Source organism: Callorhinus ursinus, unplaced genomic scaffold (genome assembly GCF_003265705.2).
Source record: "Callorhinus ursinus isolate GAN/ISIS: 27379988/994484 unplaced genomic scaffold, GSC_fseal_2.0 scaffold57, whole genome shotgun sequence".
NCBI lineage: Eukaryota > Metazoa > Chordata > Mammalia > Carnivora > Otariidae > Callorhinus > Callorhinus ursinus.
The window spans coordinates 5561639-5588707 of record NW_027397119.1 but is presented as its reverse complement, the minus strand read 5'-3'; the positions used below and the strand labels follow the sequence as shown (position 1 = coordinate 5588707).

The 27069-nt window shown below is 55.2% G+C and overlaps 1 protein-coding gene across 1 annotated transcript in view; it reads right to left on the bottom strand.

Moving 5' to 3' along the window:
- Positions 1 to 25627, bottom strand: part of LGR6 (leucine rich repeat containing G protein-coupled receptor 6) — a 116830-nt gene extending 91203 nt beyond the window's left edge. Inside the window, exon 1 of the mRNA XM_025855219.2 lies at positions 25416 to 25627. Within this exon, the coding sequence (XP_025711004.1) occupies positions 25416 to 25627 (212 nt within the window). The remainder of the gene's footprint in view (positions 1 to 25415) is intronic.
- Between the last annotated feature and the right edge of the window lie 1442 nt (positions 25628 to 27069).

Below are 27069 nucleotides of genomic sequence, written 5' to 3'. Positions count from 1 at the left end.
TTCCGGGGGGGGGGGGGGGGGGGGGGCGGAGCCCTATTCAGACCTGGCCCTCTCACAAAAGGGGAGGGGTAGGGTTGGTGCCCAGGAAAGGGAGAGGAAGAGAAATGCCTAGAGCTGAGAGAGGAACGTGCAGGCAGGTTTCAGAGCTGAGATCCTCCAAGCTGATGCCACAGGCCCTGGGAATGGCGGAGGGCCCTGGCAAGAGGCACGGGGCCCTGCCTGGGAGGAAGGTATGCCTGGACAGTCTCCAGGAGGGAAGCAGCATGCGGGCACTCTGAACACAGGGGTCATCCTATGGAGTGCTGGTTCTGAGACAGGACTTTCCTGGGGGGTCAGCTGTCCTTGTGCAAGCCAGTAAGCACATTCAGGCCCTGCTTGGACCCAGGGCAAATAAGAGGGCGTCCGATCCTGGGGGGTCCTGGGGTTTGCTTGTGGCTGCATCTGCTTGGCTGTATGAACTTGTCGGTATCTACAAGGGGGGGGGCCTGTATTGGGGTACATGAGCTCTTGGGTGTGCTTGTCTTGTGGGGTGCTGGGCACGCGTGTGCCATGTGTGAGGACACGTGTGTATCTATAATGCGCACATCGGACTAGTGTACTATTAAAAGTCATAAACGTTCTCAGAGCATCACATGTTATCAAGATAGGGATTCTTTGGGAGAAACAAACAGCCTCACCCAAGTCTCACTCCCGTGGTTGGAAACCTTTGGCTGTGTGACTCTGGCAAGCCGGGTTCCTGCTCTCGGCTGCAGGGCTCCTCTCCGGCCTATCTCCTGGCCCCAGGAAGGGGCACAGGTCGCTCAGTGACACTGTTTGGGGGTCCAACTTGTGGCTGAACTAGATACCCCATTCCCGAACTCAAACGCTCCGCTACTATCGCCCAGTGACCACTACGCATGCACACGTGTGCACGCATGCGTATTAGCACGCACGCACGTACGCACGCACGCACGCACGCTCGAGCGCTCTCCAGGACCGGCTTCCTGGGAGTGCGACCTGACGTGTGCAGTTGCACACACACCCACACTCAGAAGGGCCCGGCTTCGTTACATTCTCTGCTGTTGTCGTTTTGAAATCCTTAATACATTTTGAACAGGAGGCACCACATTTTCATTTTGCACTGAGCCCTGCAAATTGCTTCTCTCCAACTGTGGGGGGATTGAGAGGATGCATTGCAACCCCATTCTTAAGTTTTCTTGCAGGACCCAGAGGGGCTGTATGTTCTTTTAGTTGGACACAGCCATTGGGGGGGGGGGGGGGGGGGCAGGGGGGGGGGGGGGGGAGGGAAGGGAGAGAAGAGAGGGGCAGCCCTGGGCACAGGAAGTGGAAGTTTCTGGCCGCACATTAGGAAAATGTTCTCAGAGCTTTACCCTGTGAGGCAACCAGACCACCCAAGGAAGCTGGGTGAGGCAGTGTCACCATGGAGACAAGGAGCAGGGTTTGATAAGAGGGAGGATGCTGGGGAACTGAGGGGACAGACAGCAGCAAGATCCGAAACTGGAGGGGGGTGGGGCAATAAGGGACACCCCCGCCCCCCACAATCTGGCTGATACCCAAGGGTGCTGGTGAAGTTATTCTGTTTGCACTTTTCATCTGGGAGAAGAAACAGAGAAAGGCAAAGACCCTGGGCTCTGCTGGGGCGGGCCTGGGAGGATTGTCCCCACCTGGCTGGAGAAGAAGCCCAAGAAGCAGGGCCCCTTTGCACTGTCTCCACCGTGGGCTAAGGTTGCCCATCTCTGCGGCCGGGTAAAGAGCAGTTAGAGTGACCAGGACATGAGCCCCTGTCCCCAGGCATAACCATGCCCCAAGGTCACTGCAGGCAGACCTGGTGTGGCGTCCTCTGGGTGCTTACAATATTCTGTACACGCTCCCTCAGTGATGATGACTGAGCTCCTCCATGTACCTAGTGCTGCACCCACCTTCATTATTACCCCAGCACAAGACTAATTAGCTGCGTGATCCTGGTCATGCCACTTGACATCTCTAAGTCTCCACTTTCCCATCTGTAAAACAGGGATAATGATAGTACTTACCTCACACTAGTAGCGAGAATTATACGAGTTACTAAATGTAAAACATAGTGCTTAATATATCTACCTTATTAATATTATACTCATCTAATTGAATTATAATGATTATAGTGATCCATACGACTATGAGCTTCAAGGCGAGGACTCAATCTTAGACCTCTCTGTATCCTCCAATCCTAGTGGGATATCTGGCAAATAGGGGTGTGTAATAAACGTCCAAATGAATGCATTATAGATGGAGATCGATGATCTCCTTCCCCAGCTTCTTTTCCTGTGCTGACAACCCTTGCTCCTAGGAAGTTCTTCCTGTTGTCTAACTTGAGTTTCTCCCACTGCTGTATTAAGGGCATAACCTCTGTGAAGAACCTAGCGCTTAGTTCCAGTCTGGTGCACAATCCAGGGGGCCTGTTGCTAACAACGTTCACTTGTCTCTCAATCCATCATCCTCCAGAAAAAGTAAAAGTGAGGTCCTCCTCTGAAGGATCTCTCAGGCACCTACAGTGGACCTTCAGGTTTCTCTTTGGCCTTTTCCTCTCAGGGCAACGGTCTCTGGTTAGGGCCTAATGTGCTGCCACAACATCCTGAAGCAGCCACCCTTCCGCACAAGGGCCAGGCCTGGCGCAGTTCCCTCCATGATGGGAGACAGCTTGGGGGTTGACGGGGAGCAGGATGAGCTAGTGTGGAAATAGCCCAATGTGGGGGATGGGGGAGTCCCTCCCATCGAAGAGGGCCAGTAGACAGGCTGAATGCCACGGGGACCATCTGGCACTCGGGGAACACTTGCTGAATTCCTTGGTCAACAAGAGAGGCAGGTGACACGGTAAAGAGGAAAGAACGTGGAATCTGGAATCAGGGAAGCTGTTTCGATCGGGCCAATACCGAGGTCCCGTCCAGCCCTACAGATCATTCTTTCCTGACTGGCTGCAGTGTGCCCAGCACAGGGCTAGGCATCCTGAGGAACAGAGACAAAGCACAGGGCAGGGTCTGGGCCCTCCAAGAGTTTACAGTGTTGCTGGGGAAGGGTTGTTTACTCACAAAGTAGCAACAAAAAACCCACATATGTACTCTGCTTTGTGGTTTACAAGCGGTTCCTACAGCCACTCTCCCAATTAAGTTCTGAGCTGTGTGTCCAGACTCAAGACTAAAACAGAGGCCCAGAAGGGGGAAAGGGTAAACCAGCATGGCTTCCTGAGGCAGAAACGAGAGTGGGGTGTATATGAGACGCAAGTAGCTTGCAGAACTGAGTTCGGAGTGGAAAGCACCCAGAGAGCACCCCATGTTACACTGTGGGGGAGGGGGTTCATCAGCACAGTGGATGAGACTGGCCATTCACCACAGGACTGTTAGCATCCCTGGCCTCGCTCCTTAGTGCTGGTAGCATCTCCCAGTTGTTGTGACCTTCCAAAACACCCCCCAGGCATTTCCAAACACCCTCTGAATGAAAGGTGCTTTCCTCTTCCTGCACTCAATCAGTTTACAAGGGAGGAAACAAGATTCAAAGCTGAACAAAGTGACCTAAGGTCACACAGCAAGTTGAGAGAATTAGGTCTCCTAAACCCCAGGGCAATGTTCTCTCCACCCCACCACATTGATCTTGGGTTTTCTAAAGCAGCCTCCCCTGCCCAGTTGATTCCCCTAGGTGGCACCTCCTTGTCAGAGATGACGTGGTACCAGCTGTCTTATTAGAGATTCTAAACACACTAGTTGACACAAAGTTCTCTTGGATTTTTGTAATTTTCCCAGAATTCCAAAAAAGGGAGTGTACTCCAGTCAGAATAAAATGTATCTGTCTTCACATGACAGCAGGACACATTCTCTTAGGCTTTACACAAAGTCCTATGTGAGAACAATGCTGTAGTTTTCAATACAAGGGCTATTGCTTCATTGTGTCATGTCCTGGCTCCCTTGTTTGTAACAAGCATGTCTTCCAGCCTGCCTGGAGTGGCAGGAGGATGTGCAATGGAAGGGTGTAATGAACAGTACAAGAGAAGCTGGAGGGGTGGGTGGGGTGGGCCTAGCCCCCTAGACTTGGGGCTCATTTGTAAGGGGAGAGAAAGTCTCCTGTGGTTGCTCAGCAAAGGTGAGGCTCGCACAAGTCAGACTGAACCAGGGAAAGCCAGGACACCCAGAGCATCCTCAGGTGACCCAGTTCATTCAGGTGGGGCAGGGAGGGATAAGGGCAAGGGAAGGAGACATTCCTACAAGTCAGGTGAGAGAAAAGTACAAGGGGTTTGTTGTTGTTGTTGTTTTGTTTCTAAGCCCTGGGTTAAAAGACCACAGAAGTCAGGGAATGTCGCTCATGGGTATCATGATATTTCATCTGTGCGGTGTGGGTCTCAAGTTCTGATGGCAGAGAAAGGAGGCCAAGGAGGGAAGAGGCCCAGGAGAGGTCCCTCTCACTCAAAGATGCTAGATTTGGGAAATCGTGGTTTGGTGCCATCAGAACCAACCCAAACTCTATGGCTCTGCCTTCTTCTTCTTGAACAAATAAGGGGGAAATCTGATGGCAATAGCATGCCAAAGGTGTGGGTGCCTGGGCAAAGCGAAGAAGGGGACAGGCACTGGGGATGGAGATGGAGTTCTGGGGTGGTCTCTGACCCTCAGTTCTTTTTTTTTTTTTAAGATTTTATTTTTTTTATTTAATTGACAGAGAGAGACAGAGAGAGAGGGAACACAAGCGGGGGGAGTGGGAGAGGGAGAAGCAGGCTTCCCGCCGAGCAGGGAGCCCGATGCGGGGCTCGATCCCAGGATCCCGGGATCACGACCCGAGCCGAAGGCAGACTGACCCTCAGTTCTGCAGGGGAATCCCTTTGTGAGGGAGTCAGGATCATTCCAGGCTAAGGGACATCTCTGGCTCTGTGGGGCAAAGCGGCTAAGCTGGGGTGGCCCACAGTGTCTCTGAATTCCTGTCAGAAGTGTTACAACAGGTCAAGTGCAAGGGCTGCTCCTGCCCCAGGCAATTAGTCATGAGCCTCAGAGAACTCGCCCGGGACAGTCAAGAGCTGGGCCGGTGGGAGCTGTCCCTCTGCCCATGCCCAGAGCCAAGCAAAGGCTCTCAAGAGCAAAGCATGGCCCAGGGATTGCCTGATGTGTGTATATATGTGCTTCTCCCCCATGGCCACCTGTGGGTGGAGAAGTTAAAGACCCGGGCCTCCTGGGCCCAGGCAGGGCTGCAGTGTGGTCTGAGTACAGCCCGCGAACAGGAGGGGACAGGGCCTCTGGAAACTGTGGAGGATGGGATCTGGACTCCCTTTGCTCCTCTCTTCCTCCTCAGAGGCAGCATAGACCTCCACTGTCTGATGGAGGAGCCAACCCCCACATGTGACTATTTCAATTTAAAACCATTAAAATTAAATCAAATTAAGGGGCACCTGGGTGGCTCAGTCAGTTAAGCGTCTGCCTTCGGCTCAAGTCATGATCCCAGGGCCCTGGGATCGAGCCCCGCATCCGGCTCCCTGCTCCGCGGGAAGCCTGCTTCTCCCTCTCTCTCTCTCTCTCTCCCTCTGCCTGCTGCACCCCCTGCTTGTGATCTGTCAAATAAATAAATAAATCAAATTAAATCAAATTAAAAATTGAGTTCCTCAACTTCACTAGCCACATTTCAAGGATCAATAGGCACACATGGCTAGTGGCTACCACAACAGACTGTGCGGATCTAGAGCATGTCCATCATCGCAGGGACATTGGACAATACCAGTACAGCCTCTGGAGTCAGTCCTGTGTTTGCTTCCCAGCTCTGCCGCTTACTGGCTGTGTGACTTTAGGCAAGTTACTTCACCTTTCTCTGCCTTAGTTTTCTCACTGGTAAAGTGCTCAGCCAGTGCCTGGCACGGGGTAAATAAGCAACCAATATGGCCCGCAAGCAGCTCTGCCTGCCTCTACCACTCACTGAGGCCCAGCTCAAGCGCCTCCTCCTACAGGAAGCTCCGGCCTTCATCCATACATTTACTCATCCAGCCATATGTCATTCAACCAACATTTACTGAGCACCTACTATATACCAGGCACTGTGCTAGGTGGTGAAGCTGCAAAGTCCAATAATGTATGATCCCTGCCCTCAAAGAGCCCAGTCCAGTGGGAACAATGACAAGAGAGTGGACAATTACAAGCCTGAGTGACCAGTGCTGGGATCAAGAGGCTTGAGTGTCACAGGGCCACCTCAGGCTAATTCGAACAGCCTTTTGATTCTAGTCTCTGAGGGTTCAGTCACAGGTAGGTCCACACAACCCTGTCCTAGACTACAATCTCTCGTCTCCTGGTCTTAGATTGCTCATTCGTGTGTTTGGTCTCCCCACACAGGCTGGGGGCTCTTCCATGGCTCCCAATTACCTGTGCTTGTCACACACACACACCACCACCACCACCACCACCACCAGCTTCAAGGTCCATTTTCAATGCAGCAAGGGAGGGGCGAGCACCCCACAGGCAGACCCTGGCCCGAAGGACTGAAGCGGCCTGCAGCACAAGGGAAGAGAATTAAGCCAGCCGAGGAAGGCAGCAGTGGCTGTGCATCTGGGGACCTGCCCACTTAACCCCATTAAGCTCCGGTCTCCCCTGACCCACCAGCATCTTTTCCAGCCCTTGTTCCCATCTCTAGTTCCATCTAAAAGGGCACCATTTCCGTGCACGGAGGTGTATGGGTGTGAATTGTCTGCCCTCTCAGACTTGAAGCACCTTAGAGAGGACAGTGCCATTGCCATCAGGTGAGACCTCCCCAAGGGGAGGAACTATGTGTCTCTCTTCAGAGTGGGAAATCCCTGAGGGGCTGAAGGGGGTGGGGAGCCGAGGTGGCACAGGTGGGAAGGACTAGGGCTACATGGGGGCCGGAGGTGGAGTCCACTTTGTGCGCAGACCACAGCCCTGAGCCCTGTTTGTTTAGCTGAGGCTCCAGGTCCTGCTGCCTTTAGCCTTTATTTCACTGGATAAAGGGACAGGGTGTGTCTGGGGCCGGAAAACGGAAGAAAGGCCCCTCTCTTCAGAGTCACATGCCTCCTACCCCCACATCCCAGATGGAAGCTTTCCTCTCACGGCAGGATCCCTTCTGTTTCCCGACCCAGCAACTCCACTTACCTCCACGGACGGACACATGAAGGAGCACTCAATTGCCACCTACTCCCACCCCAGCCAGGGGCAGCACCAAGACCCACAGCCAAAAGATTTTCGAAATTGGACCTGGTCCTGCCTTCGATTTGAATCTAGTGGGAAAGAGCAGAAACTGGAAGCTCAGGGCATATAATAAGAGCTACTTCGGCTGGGGCAGACACTGTGCTTTATAAAGGCTTTACAGACCCATTTTACAGAGGAGACAGAAAATCAGGGTCCCTTGATGCCGAAGTCCCAAATCGCGTCCAACCCCACCCCTCTGCCTCTCCAGTTCCCCTCCATTTGAATGTCTTTCACAGTTCATAGAGTTCTGGTACATCCTTGGTCTCATTTAATTTGATCCTTTTATCAAGCCAAGGAGTGAAGCATTATTTATTCCCATTTTAAATGAAGAAACGGAGGCTGGGGAATATCGAGTTACTTCGTGTCTACTCACACAGTTAATAAGCGGCAGAGCCAAACCTTCGCCAGTTCGCTCTGTTGAACACTGCTGCACACGGGAGTCCGAGGAGCCGGTGCGCAAGGCAGCAGCTCGGTCCCCAAGAGGCCCCCGGCGTCGTTGTCTCGTTGTCTGTGGCTGTCCCTGGGGCTGAAGGGCCGGGAAGCTGGGGGGCAGCCGCAGCTCCAGGAACAATGCAGGGGGATTAGGGCCGGCCCAGGAGAGCCCCACCCGTCTTGTCACTGTCAGGCTTTGAGTCCCACTCCCAGGGGCCTCGGAGAGCCAGTGGAACTTTCTGGAACTCAGCTCCCCTCCTCCAAGCCCACCTGGGCGCACCTCGCCCTGCTGGCCCAGTCAGCCACGGGGAGGTCCTGCCACACCTGCCGCCGGCAGGCTGCTGAGGTCCCAAATGCCTGACACTCCCGGCGACTCCTGCCTCCTTCATGCTGAATCTCTCCGGTCCTGCTGCCTCCATCCCACCCTCCGGCTGGTGCCCCAACAACCTACCCTCTTCCCTAACTCCCTACCTATTGGGTTCGTCGGACTTGTACAAAGACTAGATGCAAGATCCAGGTCTAACATCCCTGCCCAGCAAGAAGTCCTTCCTGTAGTCTAGCCTCACTCCCTCATGCTGCAGTTGGACTGAACAGAGTTCTGGGCCTTCTGTTAGGGTGTAGTGGTTTGTGGCTCGGGTGTCAGACTGCCCAGAGTTTGTATCTTGGCCCCACCACTTACCAGTTGTTTGACATTGGGCAAGTTACCTTTCCTCTTTGGGCTTTAGTTTCTGCATCTCTAACAGGTTATGTAATGGTTCCTCTTACGGGAATCGTGAGGGTTACATGGGAGAATCCTTGTGTGTCGGGGGGAGTGGCGGTGCCTCCCAAGTGGCATGAATGCCAGTTAGTATCCCTCCCCTCCCCTGTATTCAACCCCTAGAGCCCTTCCTCCTGGAGAAGCAGCACAGTAGGGTCACAACGGAAATGGGGTGGGGAGGCAGAGGGGAGGGGAGGAGAAGGGAGGGGAGGGCGTTCTGGGTCAGCCCTGCCCTTAGGAGGCACCCGCTGCTACTTCTCTCTGCTGCTTCCAAGTGAGTGCCACCTGCCCCAGCCCTGATCTTTGCATCCTTTGATCTTCTGATCTCTGGCCAGGGTCCCCCAGCCAAAGGCATTCCTGTCTCCCAGGCCTCCTCCAAGGAAGAGCAAAGGGCTGGGCTCCTGCCCCTTCTCCCAGGCTCCTCCCTCCTCCCTCTGAGATGTGTGTGTGTGTGTGTGTGTGTGTGTGTGTGTGTTTGTGTGTGTGTAACCAGGACTGCCACAGAAGCCCTGGGACCAGGTAACCGTCAGGTTCCCTCTGAGGTAGTGGTGTCTGGGGGAGAGGGACATGGAGAAGGGCTGGACACTGGACTGCCACTGGGCATGGTGCCCTGGGCTAGGACTGGACCCTGCGGGAAAGGTGCCTTCAGCCTCAGTGCCTTGTTCCGAGCGCCCTTGTGTGCAGAGCCTCGGTGAGCGCTGGAGGAGGCATATACGTGTGCCCGTGTGTACAGACAGGGAGGACCCCGAGGCCAGAGGAGAGATACAGAACCACAGACCCAGCTGGAAAGAGCCTTGAACGTTAGTGCTGCAGGAATCTCAGGAGGAAGCTGGCCTACGGCAGCCAAGAGGGACAGGTTTAGCCATCAGAAAGTGGCCGGAGAGCTTTGCAAAGGGGGGGACTGGGCTGGGGTGCTTAGGATGGCAGTGAGGGATGGTATAGTAGGCTGAATGGTGGCCCCCCAAAAGACATGTCTATGCCCTAATCTCTGGCCCCTGTGAATGTGACCATACTTAGGAAAAGAGTCATTGCGGGTGTAAGTAAGAGAAGGATCTTGAAATGAGGAGAACATCTTGGTTTATTTGCATGGGCCCTAAGTCCAATGACAAGTGCCCTTATAAGGCACACACAGAGAAGAAGGTGATGTAGAGACAGAGGCAGAGATTGGAGTGATGTGGCCACAAGCCAAGGAAGCTGGCAGCCACCGGAAGTTAGAAGAGGCGTGCAGTGGATTCTTCCCTAGAGCCTCTGTAGTGAGTGGGGCCCTGTCGCCACCTTGATTCTGAGCTTCCGGCCTCCAGCACATGAGAGAATCAATTCCTGTTGTTTTAAGTCACCCAGTTCATGATACTTTGTAATAGGAGCCACTGGAAAGTATACAGTAGGTAGTCAGATGGGTCTCAATATACTGCTGGTCCTTGAGGCCCTGCTGTGGGCTCCCCCCGCCCCTGCTCTCTCCTTACCTTCTGCCACTGGCCTCCCTCCTGAAGCCTCAGACCAAGCTGATGAGCCATCCCACATTCACCTAGGAAACTCATTCTCACCCTAGACACTCCCCCTGGATCTATGACCCAGCAATTCCACTCCTGGATGTATAACCAACAGAAACACATCCAGATGCTCACCAAATGACTGTACAAAACTGCCCATGTTAGCACTATCCACAATGCCCCTAAACTGGGACGTGTCCACTGCGCATCAACAGTAGAATGGATAGACTGTGTTGTGTTCTCCCGAAGTGAGTATGCGCAGCAATGAGCAAGAGTAAGCTATTGCGGCAAACAACAGTGTAGTATGGAAAAATACTTCAAACACAACGAGGGAAAGAAGCCAGACATAAAATAGCGCTCTGTTTATGTGAAGTGCAAAACACAGGCAGAACGTACCTATGTTGTTAGAAATCATGACAGTGGTTACCCTTGGGGGGGCGGGAAGTGCCTAGAAGAAGGCATGGTGGGTGGAGGATTTCTAGAAAGCTGTGGACATTCTGTTTCTTGGTCTGGGTGCTGATGATGCCAGTGTACTCAGCTTGTAAAAATTTAGCAGGCGAGGGGCGCCTGGGTGGCTCAGTTGGTTAGGCGTCGGCCTTTGGCTTGGGTCACGATCCCAGAGTGCTGGGATCGAGCCCCACATGGAGCCCCACATGGAGCCCCACATCGGGCTCCTTGCTCAGTGGGGAGTCTGCTTCTCCCTCTCCCTCTGCCTGCCACTCCCCCTGCTTGTGCTCTCTCTCTCTCTCTCTCTCTGTGAATTAATAAATAAAATCTTTTTTAAAAAAAAATTAGCAGGCGATAGGGAGTCTCTTCTGTGATGTAAATTATTCTCAAATAAAAAGTTAGTTAAAAAACAGAGAGACTCATTCTGATAATCTTCCATGAACCTCAAGCTGGCTAAGGGTTCTAGCTCTAACCCTGGCTAAGCGTTCCCTCTAGATTCCCACAGCATCTTGTCAATACTTCTTAACATTTTACCTCATGGAATTGAAACCAGAAGTTCAATCCATGACTCAATATCATCTCACTCATCTGTGCACTCCCAGGACATTGCACCAGGCTCTGGCACATAGCAGGTTACTGACATCTGTTGGCATGGCCAAGGGCTTTGGTGTTCTCAGACTTCCCTCCCAGAGTTCCCTGGCCATCGGCCCCAGCACCCTGGGCCATTGCAGGATTCCACGGTGGGACCCACTCCTCCCCACTGCTGCCCCCCACCTCCTGAGTACCCCCACAACCGGCCTGTGCCTATCCTCATCCAAGCACTTACAAGGTGGTAACCTTCTGACCCACCAGCCTGAGATCTCTCTTAGCACAGATCACAGGGCTCACTCGTCTTGGACCTTCAGAGCACACCCTGGAGATTGAAGAACCAGGAGCCTCAAGTCCCTGGAGGCCTCTCTCCATCCAAGCCTAGAGGCAAGCACATACTTTTGTTCGTCTTAGTTTGTTTGAAACTGGATGGAAATTTTCAAAAGAAGTGTTCTTTAAAAGAAAAAGTAGTAAGGAGAATGAATAGGAAAGACAAAAACTTCTAAGTAGAAGGGTTTATAGAACAGATGTCTCACTCTAATGAAACCCAAGCCTGGCCATGAGCTGGCTAACTGGCAGCTTAAGAGGCTCCCCAGCACGGCTCCGTGCTCACCGCAGCCGTCTGGCTTGGATGCCACACCTCCGGCCCCTGGTGGAGCCAGGTTAGGGCCACCACCAAGTCTGGAGAGGGCGGCCCTCCCTCCCAGCATCGCAGCCCTCTCTCTCAGGTGAGCACATGTGCTGGTTTCTGCTCTGTGCCTCCTGCCTCTGGCCATTCATTAGTGTATTCATCCGTTCGTTCCTTTCTTCACTCAATCCACCAATACTTTTGTTCACCCCCGTGCAAGGGGCTTGTGCCAGCACCAAGGATACCAGGGAGCATTGGTGGCTGGGGCCCTGCTTTCCTGGGCTTCCTAGTCTAGTTTGGGAAACAGACAAGTGACCAGAAGTTCAAACCCACGGGGAGCCCTGGGGCCGAGCAGGCACACAGAGGGGAGCCCTCTCCCAGGGTTGAGGGATTAGGGAAGGCTTCCCTGAAGAAGAGACATCTCCGTCAGTCCCTTGTATCTGAAATCAAGCTGATGCTTCCCCGGCTTCCCCTGAAGACTGGCCCCCAGAGCTGCAGGCTTCTTGTCTGAACCCATTTCTTAACCACATCCTCACAGTAAATCACAGTGAAGTCTACGGGGCTTTTTCTTATTGCCCTAGATATAAACCAATAGGGCATCACCTAAGGATAAATGAGGTTAAAGCAATTCTGGGTGGGACGGCATGGGGGGAGTGGCTGGCCAGAGACTCAGCGGAGGGTCTGACTTACTGCAAGGATAAGCTTTGGGGCAGTGCCCGGCACACTCTGAAACGCAGATTCTGACTCAGTAGGTCTGGGGTGGAGTCTGAGCTGCACACTCCAACAGTTCCCAGTGCTGATGCTGCTGGTCTACAGCCCATACTTGGGGTAAAAAGACTTTGGAAGATCCAAGGGACTAGATAGAATAAATCTTCTTCAAGCAACCCCTCATAAATAGTTTTGCAATCACTTTTTGGTTAAGTATTGACCAGACTGACTCACAGAGATGTCCAGTTGTGGCCTGGCGTGGGCAAGGCCAAGTAGAGGCTGAAATCTGGCCCTCACTCCACTCACCAACTCTGCCCCATCCCCGCATGGTGGGGCCACAGGGGCACTGAGCGGGCTGGCGGCAGCCCCCGGGGCATTGTGGGGCAGGGAGCCGCAGTGCTGTGCAGTCCCCGTGGAGGGGCAGACAGAGACCCTCAGCAGCCCCTCCAGGATCCCTGGGGACCGTGCAACATCTCCACCTCCTGCTTCTGAGGTTGCCTCTGTAGGTTAGGCTCCCTTCCTCTTGGAGAAAGTGAAGTGAAACCCAGTCCACCCCAGAGTGCGTGTGAGACTAACACAGCAGGAGTAGCTGCTGGCTTTCTCCCCTCTGACCAGAACAGGAAGGAAACTCAGGGATATTACAGCAGGAAGGAGGAGAGACACCAGAAAGAACTTCCCAGGGATCACATTCTTGAGGAGCCACACTAAAGCAAGTGGTGGTGAAGACTTGGTCTGCCTGTGCCAGGGTTCTAGCTTGGGTTAGGGGTGGGGGGCTGCAACAAAACTTCAGGAGGGCCCCCAGGGCAAGCTTCTGTGTGTGTCTCCAAACCTTTCCCGTTTGCTATACTCTTTAGCCCTGACCCCCTACAGGCTCCAGGGCTGTCCATCAGCGCCGGGCACACCAGGGTTCTAGGGGTTAGCCCAGGTATTTCCTGACCCCAAGCCCCACCCCCAGCGGGTCCCCCGGGCCCCACAGCATGGTGCCTTTGCACCCCCATGCCAATCTGGAGGGTGAGGCTAATACTTTCTGGCAGGTAGAGGCAGGGCAGGCAGAGGGGGAGGCGGCACGCTGGGCTTCTGCATTCAGATCAGGGGAGCCAGCAACGAAGCGAGGGTTGGCGTGGCGTCGGCTGGCGGGGGGGTGGGCATTCCTCTTTCCGCTGGCTGCACATAGTTAATGGGGGGCCTTGTTCTGGCTGGGCACGCAGCCCTGGAGGTGCTGGTGATGGCCGTGCCTTGTCCCAGCCCCCGGGATCTCAAGTCTCACTGAGTGAAACTGCAGATCTCCGGGGACCCTGGCGCCTCCCTCATCCCACAGACTCAACATGGCCTCACTCATGCTCCTTCCTCCCCTTCTCTTCCCTCTGCCTCTTCATTTAAACACGATCATTTGTCTCTGCAATATCCTGGGATTAGGAACTGCCAGCCCGACAGGAAACAGGCCCAAAGAGATCAGAGGACTTGTCCAAAGGCACTCAGCAAGTTGGTGGCAAAGACAGAATTCTAGCCCAGGGTCTCCTGATTCCAGTTCCGCTGAACAGAGAGCGGACCTACAGCTCAGGTGGGCCGGTGTCCAGGGAGTCTCAGACAAAATTGGAGGAGGGGACCTATTGATATCCCCCAATTCTTCCAGAACGGGCAGCCCTTCACTGCACAGTAGCCAGAGGGTGGGAGAGCTGGGAGGGCCGGGGCCAGCAGGGCTCTGCGGGTGGGCGGGAGGATCTCCCGAGGGGGCTCACACAGGGCACTAAACCTTTGTCTCCTCCCCCTGGACCAGCCACTGTGGCTGTTATATGGAGAACTGTGGATGTAAAACAGGGTGCCAAGCACAGCTGTGCCTGCGAGGGAGTACACACTCAGTAAACGTTTATCAGTTGAATAAATGAATAGTAATAGTTAACGCCCTTTGAGGTTACTATGCGTCAGACACTGTTCTAAGCATTTCCCATATATTAACTCATTCGGCCCTCCCAACAGCCCTACGAGGTGGCCATCATTACCGTCCCCATCATTTCCAGGTGAGGAAATTAAGGCACCAAAGAGTAAATCTTTCCCCGAAGACTGATGAAAGGCAGAGCCAGGATCGGAGCCCTGGAGGGGCAGCTCCAGAGCTCAGGCACTTAACCAATCTGCTATACTCTGAAAAACTGGGAAGGGGTGCAACTCACACAGAGGCCCTCCCATTCAAGCAAAGGCCTTGCCCCCCAGAGTCACACCAAGATTCAGGTGCGCCCCATGCCTCACCTTGGCACAGCGCACCCCGTAACCCTTGGACCCTGCAGATGCCATGCTCAGGCCAAGGAGTGCCCCCAGCCCAGTGATACCCAGTGTCCCTTCCAGCCCCGAGGTCACCTCAGGTGCATCCGGACAGAAGCTGCCTCTTCTACCCTATGGCATCCCTAAGGAGACCCCTCCTCCCATCCATCCCTGCCCTCGTCCCCCTGTCTATCAGGATTGTAAGAACAGAAGACATGTATCTGCCATGTTAGGAATCAGAGGACAGAGCACGGAGAAGGGGTCTCGTTTGAATCTATGACCACTTGGGATGGGAGATGGGAGGCTGGTCAAGAGATTTCCTCATTCTCCAAACCAGAAATACAAGGCTCAGAGGGGTGAAGAGCAGGGCAATTTACGGGACCCAGTGCAAAACAAAACTGTGGGGCCACTTGTTAAAAAATGATGAAGAATTGTAAGATGGCGATCGCTTCTCGGCCTTTTGGCTAAGATCAAGTGTAGAATTGTAAGATGGCGAGAGCAGGCAGCATTCACCCAAGCACGGGGCCCGTGTGGTGGAAGAGGGGGCACGTCTGTGATGTAGGCGCTGGTCTAAGGGGTTAGCCCAAGTCACCCAGCTCACAAGTGCAGAAGCTGGTAACTGTGCTGGGAGAGCCGGGGTCCAGTCCGGTCTGAGAAGCGAGTTGGCTCCGGGCTCCGGACTCTTCTGGGTCTGCCCCCAGGTAAGTGAGGGCGGGAGCCCAGGCCCTGTCCCAATTCCTGTTCTCTCTTGCTTTTGTCCTAGACAATAGTCCCCTTCCTTTCTTCTCTCCTCCCAGCCTCCTAATCGGCTCTGTCCACCACAAAGGCAGGGGATTAATTTACGGCCCCTTCCTGCCTCAACCTTCACAATCCCTGGACACTCGATCCACCTCCCCCTCCTCAGACACCCCCACCCTTGGGCTGCCCCAGATCTGGAGCCGAGGAGGAGGGAGAAAGACCGAATGCATATTCCTGTAGTGTTTGTGACCCTGTTCAGAGTGCCCCCTGCAGGTAGAGGCTGGTGTGTGTGTGTGTGTGTGTGTGTGTGTGTGTGTACACGCACGCACATGCCCATGTGTTTGAAGGGGGGCGTGTGATGTAGTCCTAAGAGGAAGGGAACCAGGAGCCCAGATCCTGCCTTCAGGAAGCTCCCAGTCTGAAGCCTGAGTTCTGGCCCTTCCCCTGAGAGCTCCAACTTCTAATGCCCAGAATCTGAATCTGATGAGGCAGAGCCTTTGTCAGGTGGACACACACGCGCCCTCAACAGACATGGGTACACAGTCCTACTTGATATTTTTGCAGCGGCGTGGGGCGGGGGGAAATAACATCCTCTGTGTGCTAAGCACTCATCCAAGCAGGACCTTGCTTAATACAACCACTTCATCGGGGAGAGATGATTATTCTGTTTTGCAAATAAGTGTCCACCTAGGGCTTCTAACGCCCACTCCTGTGGTTTTTCCCTTGCACAACTGCCTCTCCAGCGGTTTCTGCATCAATGGCATTAGTTAACATGAGCTTTCCTTCCTCTGTGCGCCTGCCCCCTGCTCCTTATCTGGACCCGCCTGGTGCACGTCTCACTCCCCACAAAGTGTCACAGTTATTTGTGTGCTTGTCTTGTCTCTCCCTCCGAGCCCTGAGGGCAGAGGAAAGAGCCTGGGCTTTGGAGGCCCCAAGCTGACCTCCAACGTTGGCTCTCCCCCTTGGCCCGGTGTCCCCCTCCTTGTCTGAGAGAGGGAGGAAGGACAGAACAGCCCACAAGGGTGGATGCACGAGGAAGCCTTCAGCACGGTGCTCCCAAATGAATGGTTGCTCCCCACATGGCTAGGGAGTTTGAGTGGCGTTATCACTGATCATTAACAAAGGGGAACGGGAGAGCGCAGCATGAGCTGGGGGGAGAGGTATTATCAGGATGCGAACAGTGCGCTCTGGCAACTGGGCTTAAACCCCAGCTTAAACACACTCTACCCATAGAGCTATCCCCACGGAACGGCACAGTCCTGTATGCAAAGGAACATGAAGCAAATTGGGAGAGACCCAGGGACCTGGGGAAAAGAATCCTTAGCCGGGGTCAAGCTAAGGGCAGGCTTCCTTCCTCCCGGAGGTGTTAAAAGCCCCTTAGCGGCTGCTGCCTTGGCCTGTTTCCCAGGAGTCAGTGGTAACTCAGGTCGGGAGACCATTCAAACTTGCACATCACACAGGGAGGTGGAATAAATCTTAGCAGTCTTCACCCTCCATGGGCCGCCCAAGCGACCACCCCCTCCCTGCCCTGCGGTGACCCTGGCAATGAACTGGGCTGGGGTGGTAGATGGGGACGGTGATGGCACCTAGTCTGCACCACCACTCCTCCCCTCTTCCCCCTTCAGTAGTCCATCTGCCTTGGCTTTGGGCCTAGGGACCATGTCCAAATCCCTGACACAAGTGCAACGGAAGGCACTCAGCACCCTCCTCCCATCCGCCTTTCTGGACACTCTCAGGGACACCCCCACCTCCTCCAGCACCTCCAAGGGCAAAGGGGAGGGGACAGTGGCAGGGAGAGAGGATGAGGAGAACGGTGTTCTAGATCCAACCCTCTGCGTCTCACTCCCAGCCGAGCCCTAAATTGGCGGAGTTATACCCATAAGACGCAGGGCTACTTTTTGCCTGCCTCCATTTCTCCACTCAAGTGCTTCTCCTTCCAAGGGAGATCAGAGCGGGTAATAACAATAGCCCCCATGTGTCGGGCATCTGCTGTGTGCCAAGCACTCTGCCAAACTGCAAACGTCTTTCAAAGAGCTGGATATCCTTACGCCCATTTTGAAGCTGAGGCATTTGAGGCTCCGAGAGGTGAAGAATCAGGGAGGGCCATCCCGCGAGTTAGTGCTGGAGTTGAGCTTTGAACCTGTGAGGCCAGGCTGCAAACACGAGCTTCTTCCTCCACAGCAGTGCTTCCAGGTGTGGCCGAGAGAGAGAGAGAGAGAGAGAGAGAGAGAGAGACAGAGAAAGGGTCTCCGCCCCTGGGGGGCCGGATGCTGCCTAGGGTTGGTGGGGTTGGCTAGAAGCCTTTGGCTGGGAGCAGCCTAGTTGATTTATCCCAGCTGCTAAACACCTTGAATTCGTTTTTGTTTTTTAAATGTGTGGCCTGAGGCGAAAAAGGCCAAGAGCCCAGCTCTGGAATATCCTGCGTCAAGGAGTGAGATAGAAAGTCTGTGGTGATGAAGTAATAGAGCCCCAGTGTGTTCTGTGTTTGAGGCTCCTGCTTTCCCTTTTCCTGGAGGGCCTTGCCTGTCCACTCTCTGCCTGAATCCCTTGGTCCTTCAGGACTCAGGATGGGGTCTCCCCTGACCAGCACCGTCCTCAGAGAGCTCCTGACCTCGGACACTCCCCATGACCATCCGGTACAGTGAGCCAACTCTTCCTGTCTCCTCTGACATCCCCATCCCCATCCTGACTGCCTCACAGAGGACCTAGCACCTTCCCTTCAAGCAACCCCCACAGAGGAGTTGCCAGAGACCCTGCTGGCCGATGGGATGGGAATGAAACCACCAACACTTCTTGAGAAAGACAAGAGAACTGGAACTAGGCTTTAAGGGACTGCTGTGCCTGGGAGTTTAACGTGCCCACAGTCTTGCCCATTCCCTCAGAGCTCCAAAACCCCCAGCTCTGACCCCCTTAGCGGCAGTGGTTAGGGCAAAATCCCACCACTGGCTGGCGGCCTCAGGCCAGACCCTTAACATCTAGAAGTCTCAGTTTCGTCATCCATAAGATGGAGATAATGTTAGCCCCTCTCTCCCGGGGTTTCTGCAAGATGATGCCAGGGGGATGCTTACACAAATGCAGTAAATGCCCACTGGTACCACCGTAGGTTAAGACAGCGAGGCCCTCACAGTGGCACTTTCCTAGGTATGTCTGTCTGGGCCCCAAGGATGACCTTCTTGACAATCTGGTTTCTTCCTGGAAGAAAAGTTACAGTCTAGGGAATGAAAATGTCAACCAGGAAGGCAACCAACCCCACCGTGTGCGACAGTAGACAGGAGAGGCAGGAAACTGGAAACTGGGCACGAGGTACGTCCCTGGCCCCAGCCTTAGATTCTGTATCTCACACAATTCATCAGAGGGGGCCCCGATGCCCCAGGGCTGGGGAAATTCAAGATACAGGTCTTCCTTTTTAGCTCTGGAGGAGGAAGAAGACAGTGGCACAGAGGACACCTCGGCAGCTCTGGAGGTACCCTGTCTTGGAGCAGCAGGGCCCAGCCCCCACCTGCCCGCTGCCAGCCCGCCCGTGGCCTGCTCTGGCATGGCTCCGGGGGGGCACAGTGCCAACCCCTGAGCCCTACCCCCCCCCGCCCCCCCCCCCGCCATGTCCTTTCGCTGCTTCCAAAATAACTCTGCTCCCTGCCCAGGTTTGGCCTCTTGGGTGTTTTTCTCCTCCTGAGACCTGTTCTCCCATGTCTGAAGGGCGGAGGGGTGGGGGGGAGGAAGACCTGAATTGTCATTAGAAATTGGGGACCACCCCCTTCTTTTGCAAGGAACTAGTTAGCACAAAGGGGCTCCCACAACCCTGAGAGCCCCTGAGTCAATGAGTCCATTTCAGTTTGACTAAAAGAAGGCATCATTTCCAATATGAGAAAGAGGGTTGGAAATTTCTCCCCCACCCCTGTCTCTTGTACCTTCCCAAAGCCCCAGTGGGACTCCTTGCCTTGGCCCTGCACCCAACAGAGTGAGTTTACTAGCCTAAGGGTCACACAGCCCATTAGGGACGGGCTCAGGTAACGCTTACTGGCCCCTAAGGGCATGTCCCGGGGCAGAAATCCTAACTGCCCCGCACACACCTACTTTTCCTCGGGCTGTACCAGAGAAGGCTCTAATTCCACAGAACTCCCGCTTCTGGGGAGAAGCTGGGCTCTGCAGACAGCGGTGACCTGGAAGTCTAGACTTCTCCTCTCTGGAGAGTCTCCTACCAGGTACCAGGCCAGGGGCCAGCTCCTCATGTGTCCCTGTGAGGAGGATCACTTCCTCCATCATCCTGGGGGCTGGGAGCTCAAGAGCTGAATGGGCTCTGTGAAAGACCCCAGTCCCTGAAGGTCAAGGGGAGGGGGCTTTATGAGTACAGATAGAGGGAGGGAGGAAGAAAGAAGGGAGGCGGGTGGGCGGTCGATCTGATGGGGCTCCAGAAGATCACCCCGGCACCTTACATCCCCACCCTGTCACAGGTGGCTCTGTTATTCCCCTTCTGGGCCTCAGCAGATCATTTGCAGGTGAAAAGATGGAGAAAAACAATATAAATCGTCAACATTTGAACGTGGGTATAAACATGAAAGACACCGTGCTCCCGCTTTGTATCATGAGCCCTTCCCCCACCCCCTTCCAAGTAAATACTGTTCCTGCTTCCAGGTTCAAGGTGAAGAAGCTAACTGTGGAGAGGTTAAGTAACTTGTCCAAAGGCACGAAGCCCCTAGCTGCTGGGGTGGAGAGACTGGAGACCACAGCCAGAGCCTCCCGGCCTCCCCGGCAGGGTCTCCCTACGCGGTGCCCTAGCCGGTGCCCCATGCCCCGTCCGTCTCTCAGCCTGGTGGGCCAGGGGCAGTGCGGGAAGCAGGCTGTGGCACACGTGGGGCCATCAGGGTTGAGAGCCCACGGTGTGGGGGAAGGTGGGGTTGAGCGGGGGGCGGGCTGGGGGCCAACTCTGCTCGGAGCCAGGCCTTCTCCAACCAGCCGCCCCACCCGGCCGCGCCCAGGGCCTGCTGCCACCAGAGCCCAGAGGTTTCCTTTTTCTTTTGCCTAGGATTGTTTCCTGCCTTTCCTTTGAACTGGGGTGTTAGCTCCTCCACGCACTCACCCTCCTCCGGCGACCCCCCAGGACTGCCCTCTGATGGGCCCGTCCCCCCAGGCTGCACTTTGGAGGAAGCCTGGCACCCCATTTCCTGGAATCACTCTCCCTGGCTTCGCCCTTCTCTCTGCCCTGGTCCGGGTGCTGTCTGGATCCTCCCCCTTCCCTCAGTCCCTTCCTCTACTGCCCACCTCCACTAAGCAATTCTCGCTGGAGGCTTTCTCCATCCTGCATCGGGGGAGCAGGCCCAGGGTTGATTTCTCCCTGCCTCTCCCACTCATGTTTTTCAACGAAATGTGTAGACATTGAGGTCCAGAAAAGTTTGGGGGCTCGCATCATAGCAACTGAGGGACCGAGGATTAGAACTCACAAATCCCAAGTTTCAGGAAGGCAGAGATGGCTCAGGCTCTTAGAATCTACCAGAAATGGAAACTGAGGCCTGACCCAGGGAGGGTAGCCTTGGAGGTGAGACAGGAGACCGGGCACATTGAGCCCCAGGGTACATCGTGCCCAAGGCCAGCTCTTATCCACTGAAGCTGCTTGCTTCTCTGCTTCTTCCTGTGATAGACCCCGCAAGGCCCATCGGGACATGTTGGGAGGAGGCTGGCATCTTCCATCCACTGTCCACCTCCTGCCCCGATGCCCTAAGACTGCACCAGCCAGCCGGAAACTATAGCTTCTCCAGGTTCCCAGTATAGCGACTTCTGTCTCCTTGCCAGCCACTCTTCCTTCTCGTGGCCCCACCACACACACACACACACACACACACACACACACACACACCATCCCACGCCTTTCACGGAACAGTGCTCCTCCTCTCCTCCCAATGCTGGCTCCAGGACTTCCTCCTCCAGGAAGACTTCCATGCCTAACATTTCTTGGCCCCGGTCACCCTAATAACAACACTAGCTAACACTGACTGAGCTCTTCCCACAGGCCACACACCATGCCAGACCCTTTACAAACACTATTTCAGTGAATCCACACAGCAACCCTATGAGGTAGATATTAGCTCCATTTACAGATGAGAAAACTAAGTCACAGACCAGCTGGCCCAGATTCACGGCTTAGTGATGAGTCATCCCCTGCTCTGTTGTGGCTGATGCCTGTGCTATTAACCCCTCTGCCCTCCCCCAGTGGCCTGCCTCCATCCGGTCATGGGCATCCCCCACGCAGTGATGAGGAGGATGCAAATTACCTAGCATACACACATACACACACACAAACACACACATACACACACACACACACAACCTGCTGACCTTGCAAACAAGCTTAGTGGTTATCATGGGCAGTCTGAAAGGGAGTGAAGTCCCAAGAGGGCAATGAGCAGCCTGACTAGGGCTGCCCGGAGGGGCGGCCCCTCTCTCTGCCCCCAAAGCAGTGGGTGATGGAGATGGATGCTCAGGGCCAACTGCAAGTGTAGGTACCTCAGGCCTTTTACAACTCCCCTCCCAAGAAGGCTTTTCTCCCACCATCCATTCCTGATACGGCTCAACTTTGGGAGCAAAAGGAGGAACAGATAGTAACTACTCAGATTCTCCTACTCGGGGACAATTCTGCGTCTTTGCCAACAAGTATTTGCTGTCTGGACATCCCTGTCCCTTCACTGTGTGTATGTGGGGTAGAATACAGCAAGAGGCTTTCTGTCTTCATGTCACCATCAAGCTGGAATGCCCCAGAGCTCCACCTCCTCCAAATGGTTTCCCAGAACAGGCCCTACCCAGGAAGAAGGTCTAAACCCCAGTGAGGCTCATGGCAACTCAGTTTGGGAGGAGACTTCAAAAAATGAGAGATCCTTGAAAGATTGTGGGTATTTCAAGTCTGTCTTCCTAAGCTTGATCAAACAGGGCTGGCGTTGGGCCCCAAAAGAATCATAATTTTTGGACTTAGGTGTCAAAGCAAAGGGTAGCAGTTGGGTATAAAGACTTTCTGGTCTTCACTAGAACCAAGATGGAGGAAGGTAGAGGTGTGTGCACCATGAGAGGTAACTGACTAGAAGGAGGGACTCTCACCTTCCCAGGATGGGTAAGCAGATGTGAAGTAATTTTTATTGGGGCAGGTCTAGGACCCCCAGGTATCTTCTGGAGTCCGTAGTTCCTTGGTACTGCCTATGATTCAATCTATGGCTCCTTCTAAGGATCTTCAAATGCCCTCTGGCCTGCCACTTCCTGTACACCCAAGTGCTTTAATCTTACCTTTCACCTTCTCAACCCCGTGTCAGAAAGACTTAAGGGTCCACTCCCCTTCCACCCCCACCCCCACTGTCAACCGACTCCTTGGACCCCAGGCCCCCAGAACAACCAAGCATTGAGCAAGACCAACACCTACAGATGACTCCCTAGCACACACCTCTCTTCTTCCTGCCACAGACCATTCCCTTGGGCTCTTTTTATTTAAATATTTTATTTGTTTGTTTGTTTGTTTGTTTGTTTATTTATTTGAGAGAGAGAGTTGGGGGAGATGGGGAGGAGCAGAGGGAGAGAGACAAGCAGACTCCGTGCTGAGCACAGAGCCCGATGTGGGGCTCAATCCCAGGACTCTGAGATCAGGACCTGAGCCAAAATCAAGAGTTGGACACTCAACTGACTGAGCCAGCCTGGTGCCCCTCCCTTGAGTTCTATACTCACCCCTGGACTCAATTTCCCTCCTGTGTGAAGTGTCCTGGGAGCTTGCTTCCATCTCCACTACACACACAACAGCAGGCATGATAATAATAGCCACCATTTCCACATCACCCCCTGTGTGTCAGGCGCTGTGCCAGGGACTTCATACTGACATATTGTCTCATTTAATCCTCCCTGCTACCCATTTCTCTCCATACACAAATGACGAGCCCGAGGCTCAGAGGAGCTCAGTGACTCAGCAGGTGACAAAGCTGGGAAGGAACCAGGGTTTGGGGGCCGAGACAGAGAGGCACTGTGGGTTCCATCATCAAATATAAATCTGCACTGTCCTCTGCTAGAGCTGGGCTCCTTGAGGCCAGACTGGGCACTGCCTGACATTGCTGAGGAGGAAGGGAGCCCCATGACCTCCCTGCCCTCACTATTCTCAGTGACAACCCTCATGCCTGCTCCACCTTCCTGAGAGGCAAAGAAAGAAGACTCCTCCTCTGAGCCACCCTCAGGCCAGCTGCCCCCAGCAGAGACTCCTTCATCCACCATGAACATGGGACCCGTCCACAGCCCAGGGCAGGGGACATGGTTCTCTCCCACCTCCCTCCAGTATTCCAGAGCCCACTGCTAAATCCCCCACATTGCCTCAGGACCCTACTCCGTCTCCTCCCCTCTCCCACAAGTCCGCGTCTTGGGAGAGAGAGGCTTTCTGTATTCCCACAGAGACATAAGACAAACTCAGAGAGTGCCACCTCCACTGAACCCAAGTGCAGACCTCACAGCTCCAAGGAACTGTGACAAGGTGGTGGAAAATCTCCCATCAGCCTGGATGGTGGGATGCTTGGATTCCAAAGGTGGCATTGTACCTCTCCTTCCCCAAGTTCTTCCAGTAAAAGGGTCAGTCTGGAAAGACAGGTGCTGAGAAAGGAGACTGGAACAATCAATCTCTGGAAGCCCCCCCCCTCAACCCAGGAAAAGCCCCTTCCTTCTGCTCCCCCAGAGAAAGACTCCTACAGATGCCATTTCCAAACTCTTTCTAGCCCCAGAACCCTGTCTTCAAATGAAACAATGTCATATACCCCCAATATATAAAATGGTTAAAAGTGGGGCTGCCCTAGCTGTAGCAGACATGGGGGCCAGAGCCAGCCCTCCTCTACCAGCTGAGGGGCAGCCTCCCAGCCCCCCAAGGGGCTCACAGTGTTCACCGCTGCCTTCACCTCCTGGGCTGTGAAGGATTCAATTTGCCCTTTTGGAATATGGACACTATTTTCTCCTCACACTCCCTGCCCTGGTCCCCAGCCTGTGCCTCTTGAAGTGGAGACGGACATCCAACTAGGGACAGAAAGACTGGGAAGGGAGCTCCATGAAGGGTTGCCATCAGGACCCTCCACGTGCCGCCAGGACACCCTCACAAGTGATTGTCGGATCCCATTTAGCTCAACAGGCACTTGCTGGGCTCCTGTGAAAACTAGCCCAGCCCCCTCTTCCTCAGAGCTCCCAGGTCCTGGAGCCCCAGAACCTATCCCTGGGACAGATGGTCTGGGACTTTCCCACCTGAACTCCTCTGAGAAAAGGTGAAGGAGTCTGGGCAGGGGGGGGGGGGGGGGGCAGGTTTCCTTCCCAGAGCAGAGGTGGGGGTGGGGTTAGGTGGTCTGGAATGCACTCTCACACACTCCTCCTGCCCAGGTGGGAGCAGGGAGTGCCCCCAGCCCTCAGGCTCTGAGGGGGAAGCTCCTCTGAGCCTTCCCCGGGACAGCTGCCCCCAATAGGGTCCCCTTCACGCGCCATCTCACCCCAACTCAGCTCTAAAAATGGTTCTCTGGTTTTCGGCCTCGGTGCCTGCCCACAAATTAGTATCTCCAACGCGGCCTCTTGGGACATGACTTCAGGGAGGCCCCCGGGGGAGACAGGAGGCCTCAGCAGAGGGAGATGGTGCTGGCAGGGGCCCTTTTGGTGGAGCCAAGAGTAGCTAGGCCCCTCTCCCAGCTTCTAGGACCCCCCCCCCGGGAGGCCACCCAGCCTGTGTGACAGCTCTGCTCTCCTTGCATGCAGAGGAACAGACATCTCTGCACCCCACTGGGGCCCCTCCCCTCTGCTCTACCACCAAATCAGTCAGCCTCACGCTCAGCCACCGTCTGGGCACTGCTGCGTAGGGGGAGAAAGCAGCCCCCGGGGGCCCTCCAGCTCCAGCGTCCAGACACCCACCTCTTACCAAGCCTGAGCTCCCACAGTAAACCCCCAGACATGGGCCACTGAGAAACCAAGGGAAGCCCAGCCTCACCACTTGCCTGGTCCACAGTCTCGGACTCACCTCCCACCCGCTCAGGGGCACGCCTCACCCCAGTCCCGCATCAGCCCACTTGGAAGGGGAAAAGCCCTCCCCGGATGCCCATGCTTCCCGGCGCCTAGCAGGTGCCCTAGCCCGAGGCCAGGGCTGGGCGCTAGCGGATGGCCAGACGGGAGCGGCGAGGGACGTGCGGGCCAGTACTCACAGGTAAGCCGTCAGGGGGTCCAGGTCCCCGGGAACGGTGGAGAGCCCGAGCTCCGAGCAGTCGGCCGACAGCATGATGCCGTCCTCCTGGCAGTGGCAGGGGGCCGGGCAGGCGGCTGGTGCGGGGCCGGGCTGTGGGGCGCCGGCGGCGCACGGGGAGGCGCATAGCGCGGCGCACAGCCACAGCGCCCCGAGTCCGGGCGGGCTGGGCATCTCGGCGGCCGGCGGCCGGGGCACCTGGCGGACGCTCCGGCGCGGTGACGGCCGCTGCTCGCCTCTGGGTCCCGCGGCGGAGCGGGCTGGCTGCGCCGTCGGTGGGGACCGCCCCGTGGGCTCTGCTGGGTGTCGTCGGCCGCAGCGGCGGCAGCGCAGGACCGGTGCAGTCAGAGAGGGGCAGGCATTGTTGAGTGATCTTCGTTATTCAGTTTCACAGGCTGGGCTTGGCAAGGGAGGGAGACACAGGCGGAGGAGGAGTCAAGGAAACTTTCTGCGCTGTGGCTCGCTCCCCTTCCCTCCTTCCTTCCGAGCTGGCAGGAATTTCATCCAGGAAAGAAGGAAAAAAAAAAAAAGGCAAAGAAACCCCAAGAGAGTGAGCAGAGACGGCATGTCAGGGACCTGCACTTGCACTTGTTTGGAAACCGTGGGATGTCCCAGGACCTAGGCTTGCGGACTGGGGACCCTCTTGCCTGCAGGGTCAGCCACGGCTCCGCGGGACTTGGAGGAGGCCCTCTGGAAGCAATCTTAAGAGTTCCCACAGGCCCCCAACCCCTCTACCACATTTGCCACAGAGACTGAAGAGGGAAGTGATTTGTTCAAGGTCACATGGCTGAGGGGGAGGGGGGAAGCCCCAGAACTGGAATTCAGGGTCTGTCCTTGTCACCTTGTCTCCTGGAGGAGGGAAGTAAGGCGTTGTCCTCAAAGGGGTCAGGCGGTGAAAGTTTCCACTTTATGCAAGGATGGGGGCAGCGGGCAAGGAGGAAGGGCTTTCTCACTGAGCAGCCGGCCCTGCCACCAAAGAAATGGGTGCGGATTTCCACCCGCTGAGCGTATTTTGCATGCATGCAGCCCCAGTCAGGTCTAAGGCCCTGGGATCACCTTGATGCTGTCCAAGGGAGCAAGCTAGGTAGATAGACTGAGGGACTGAGCGGGCTGGGTGGTCAGAGGCTTCCCTGAAAGTCTGCGGATTGGCGCCACCTGGAGCCCAGCACTGCAGCTGCAGCCCAGCGGCCCTGAGGCTGGAATCCCAGGGTCCTTCTGGCGGGTCCCAGGGCCTTGAGGGGCAGGGCAGATGGTGGCTAAGGCTGGCATCAAGTCCCTACTCTCTTCTTAGACCAGACTGGGCTTGGCTGTGCTTCCTTCATGTAGCCTTTTGCTTTCTCTGGTCTCTCCCACGCTGAGCCAAACCCCAGTGCAGAGCTAGAGCCTGCTCTGTCTCCCATTTGGGCTCTATCTTCCCATGGCCCGTCCAGAGTGTATACCCAAAGCCTGGAGACTCAGAGGCAGCCATTATTCCTTCCACCCCATACCTCCAGACCCCTCCATACCTCACATCAACTGCCCCCCACCCGACCCCGTTCTCTGCTACTGCTGCTAACCTCCTGGGTCCCCAGGTCAGCCAGCAGACCCTGACCCAGGCTCCAGTTGGGGCCATAGCC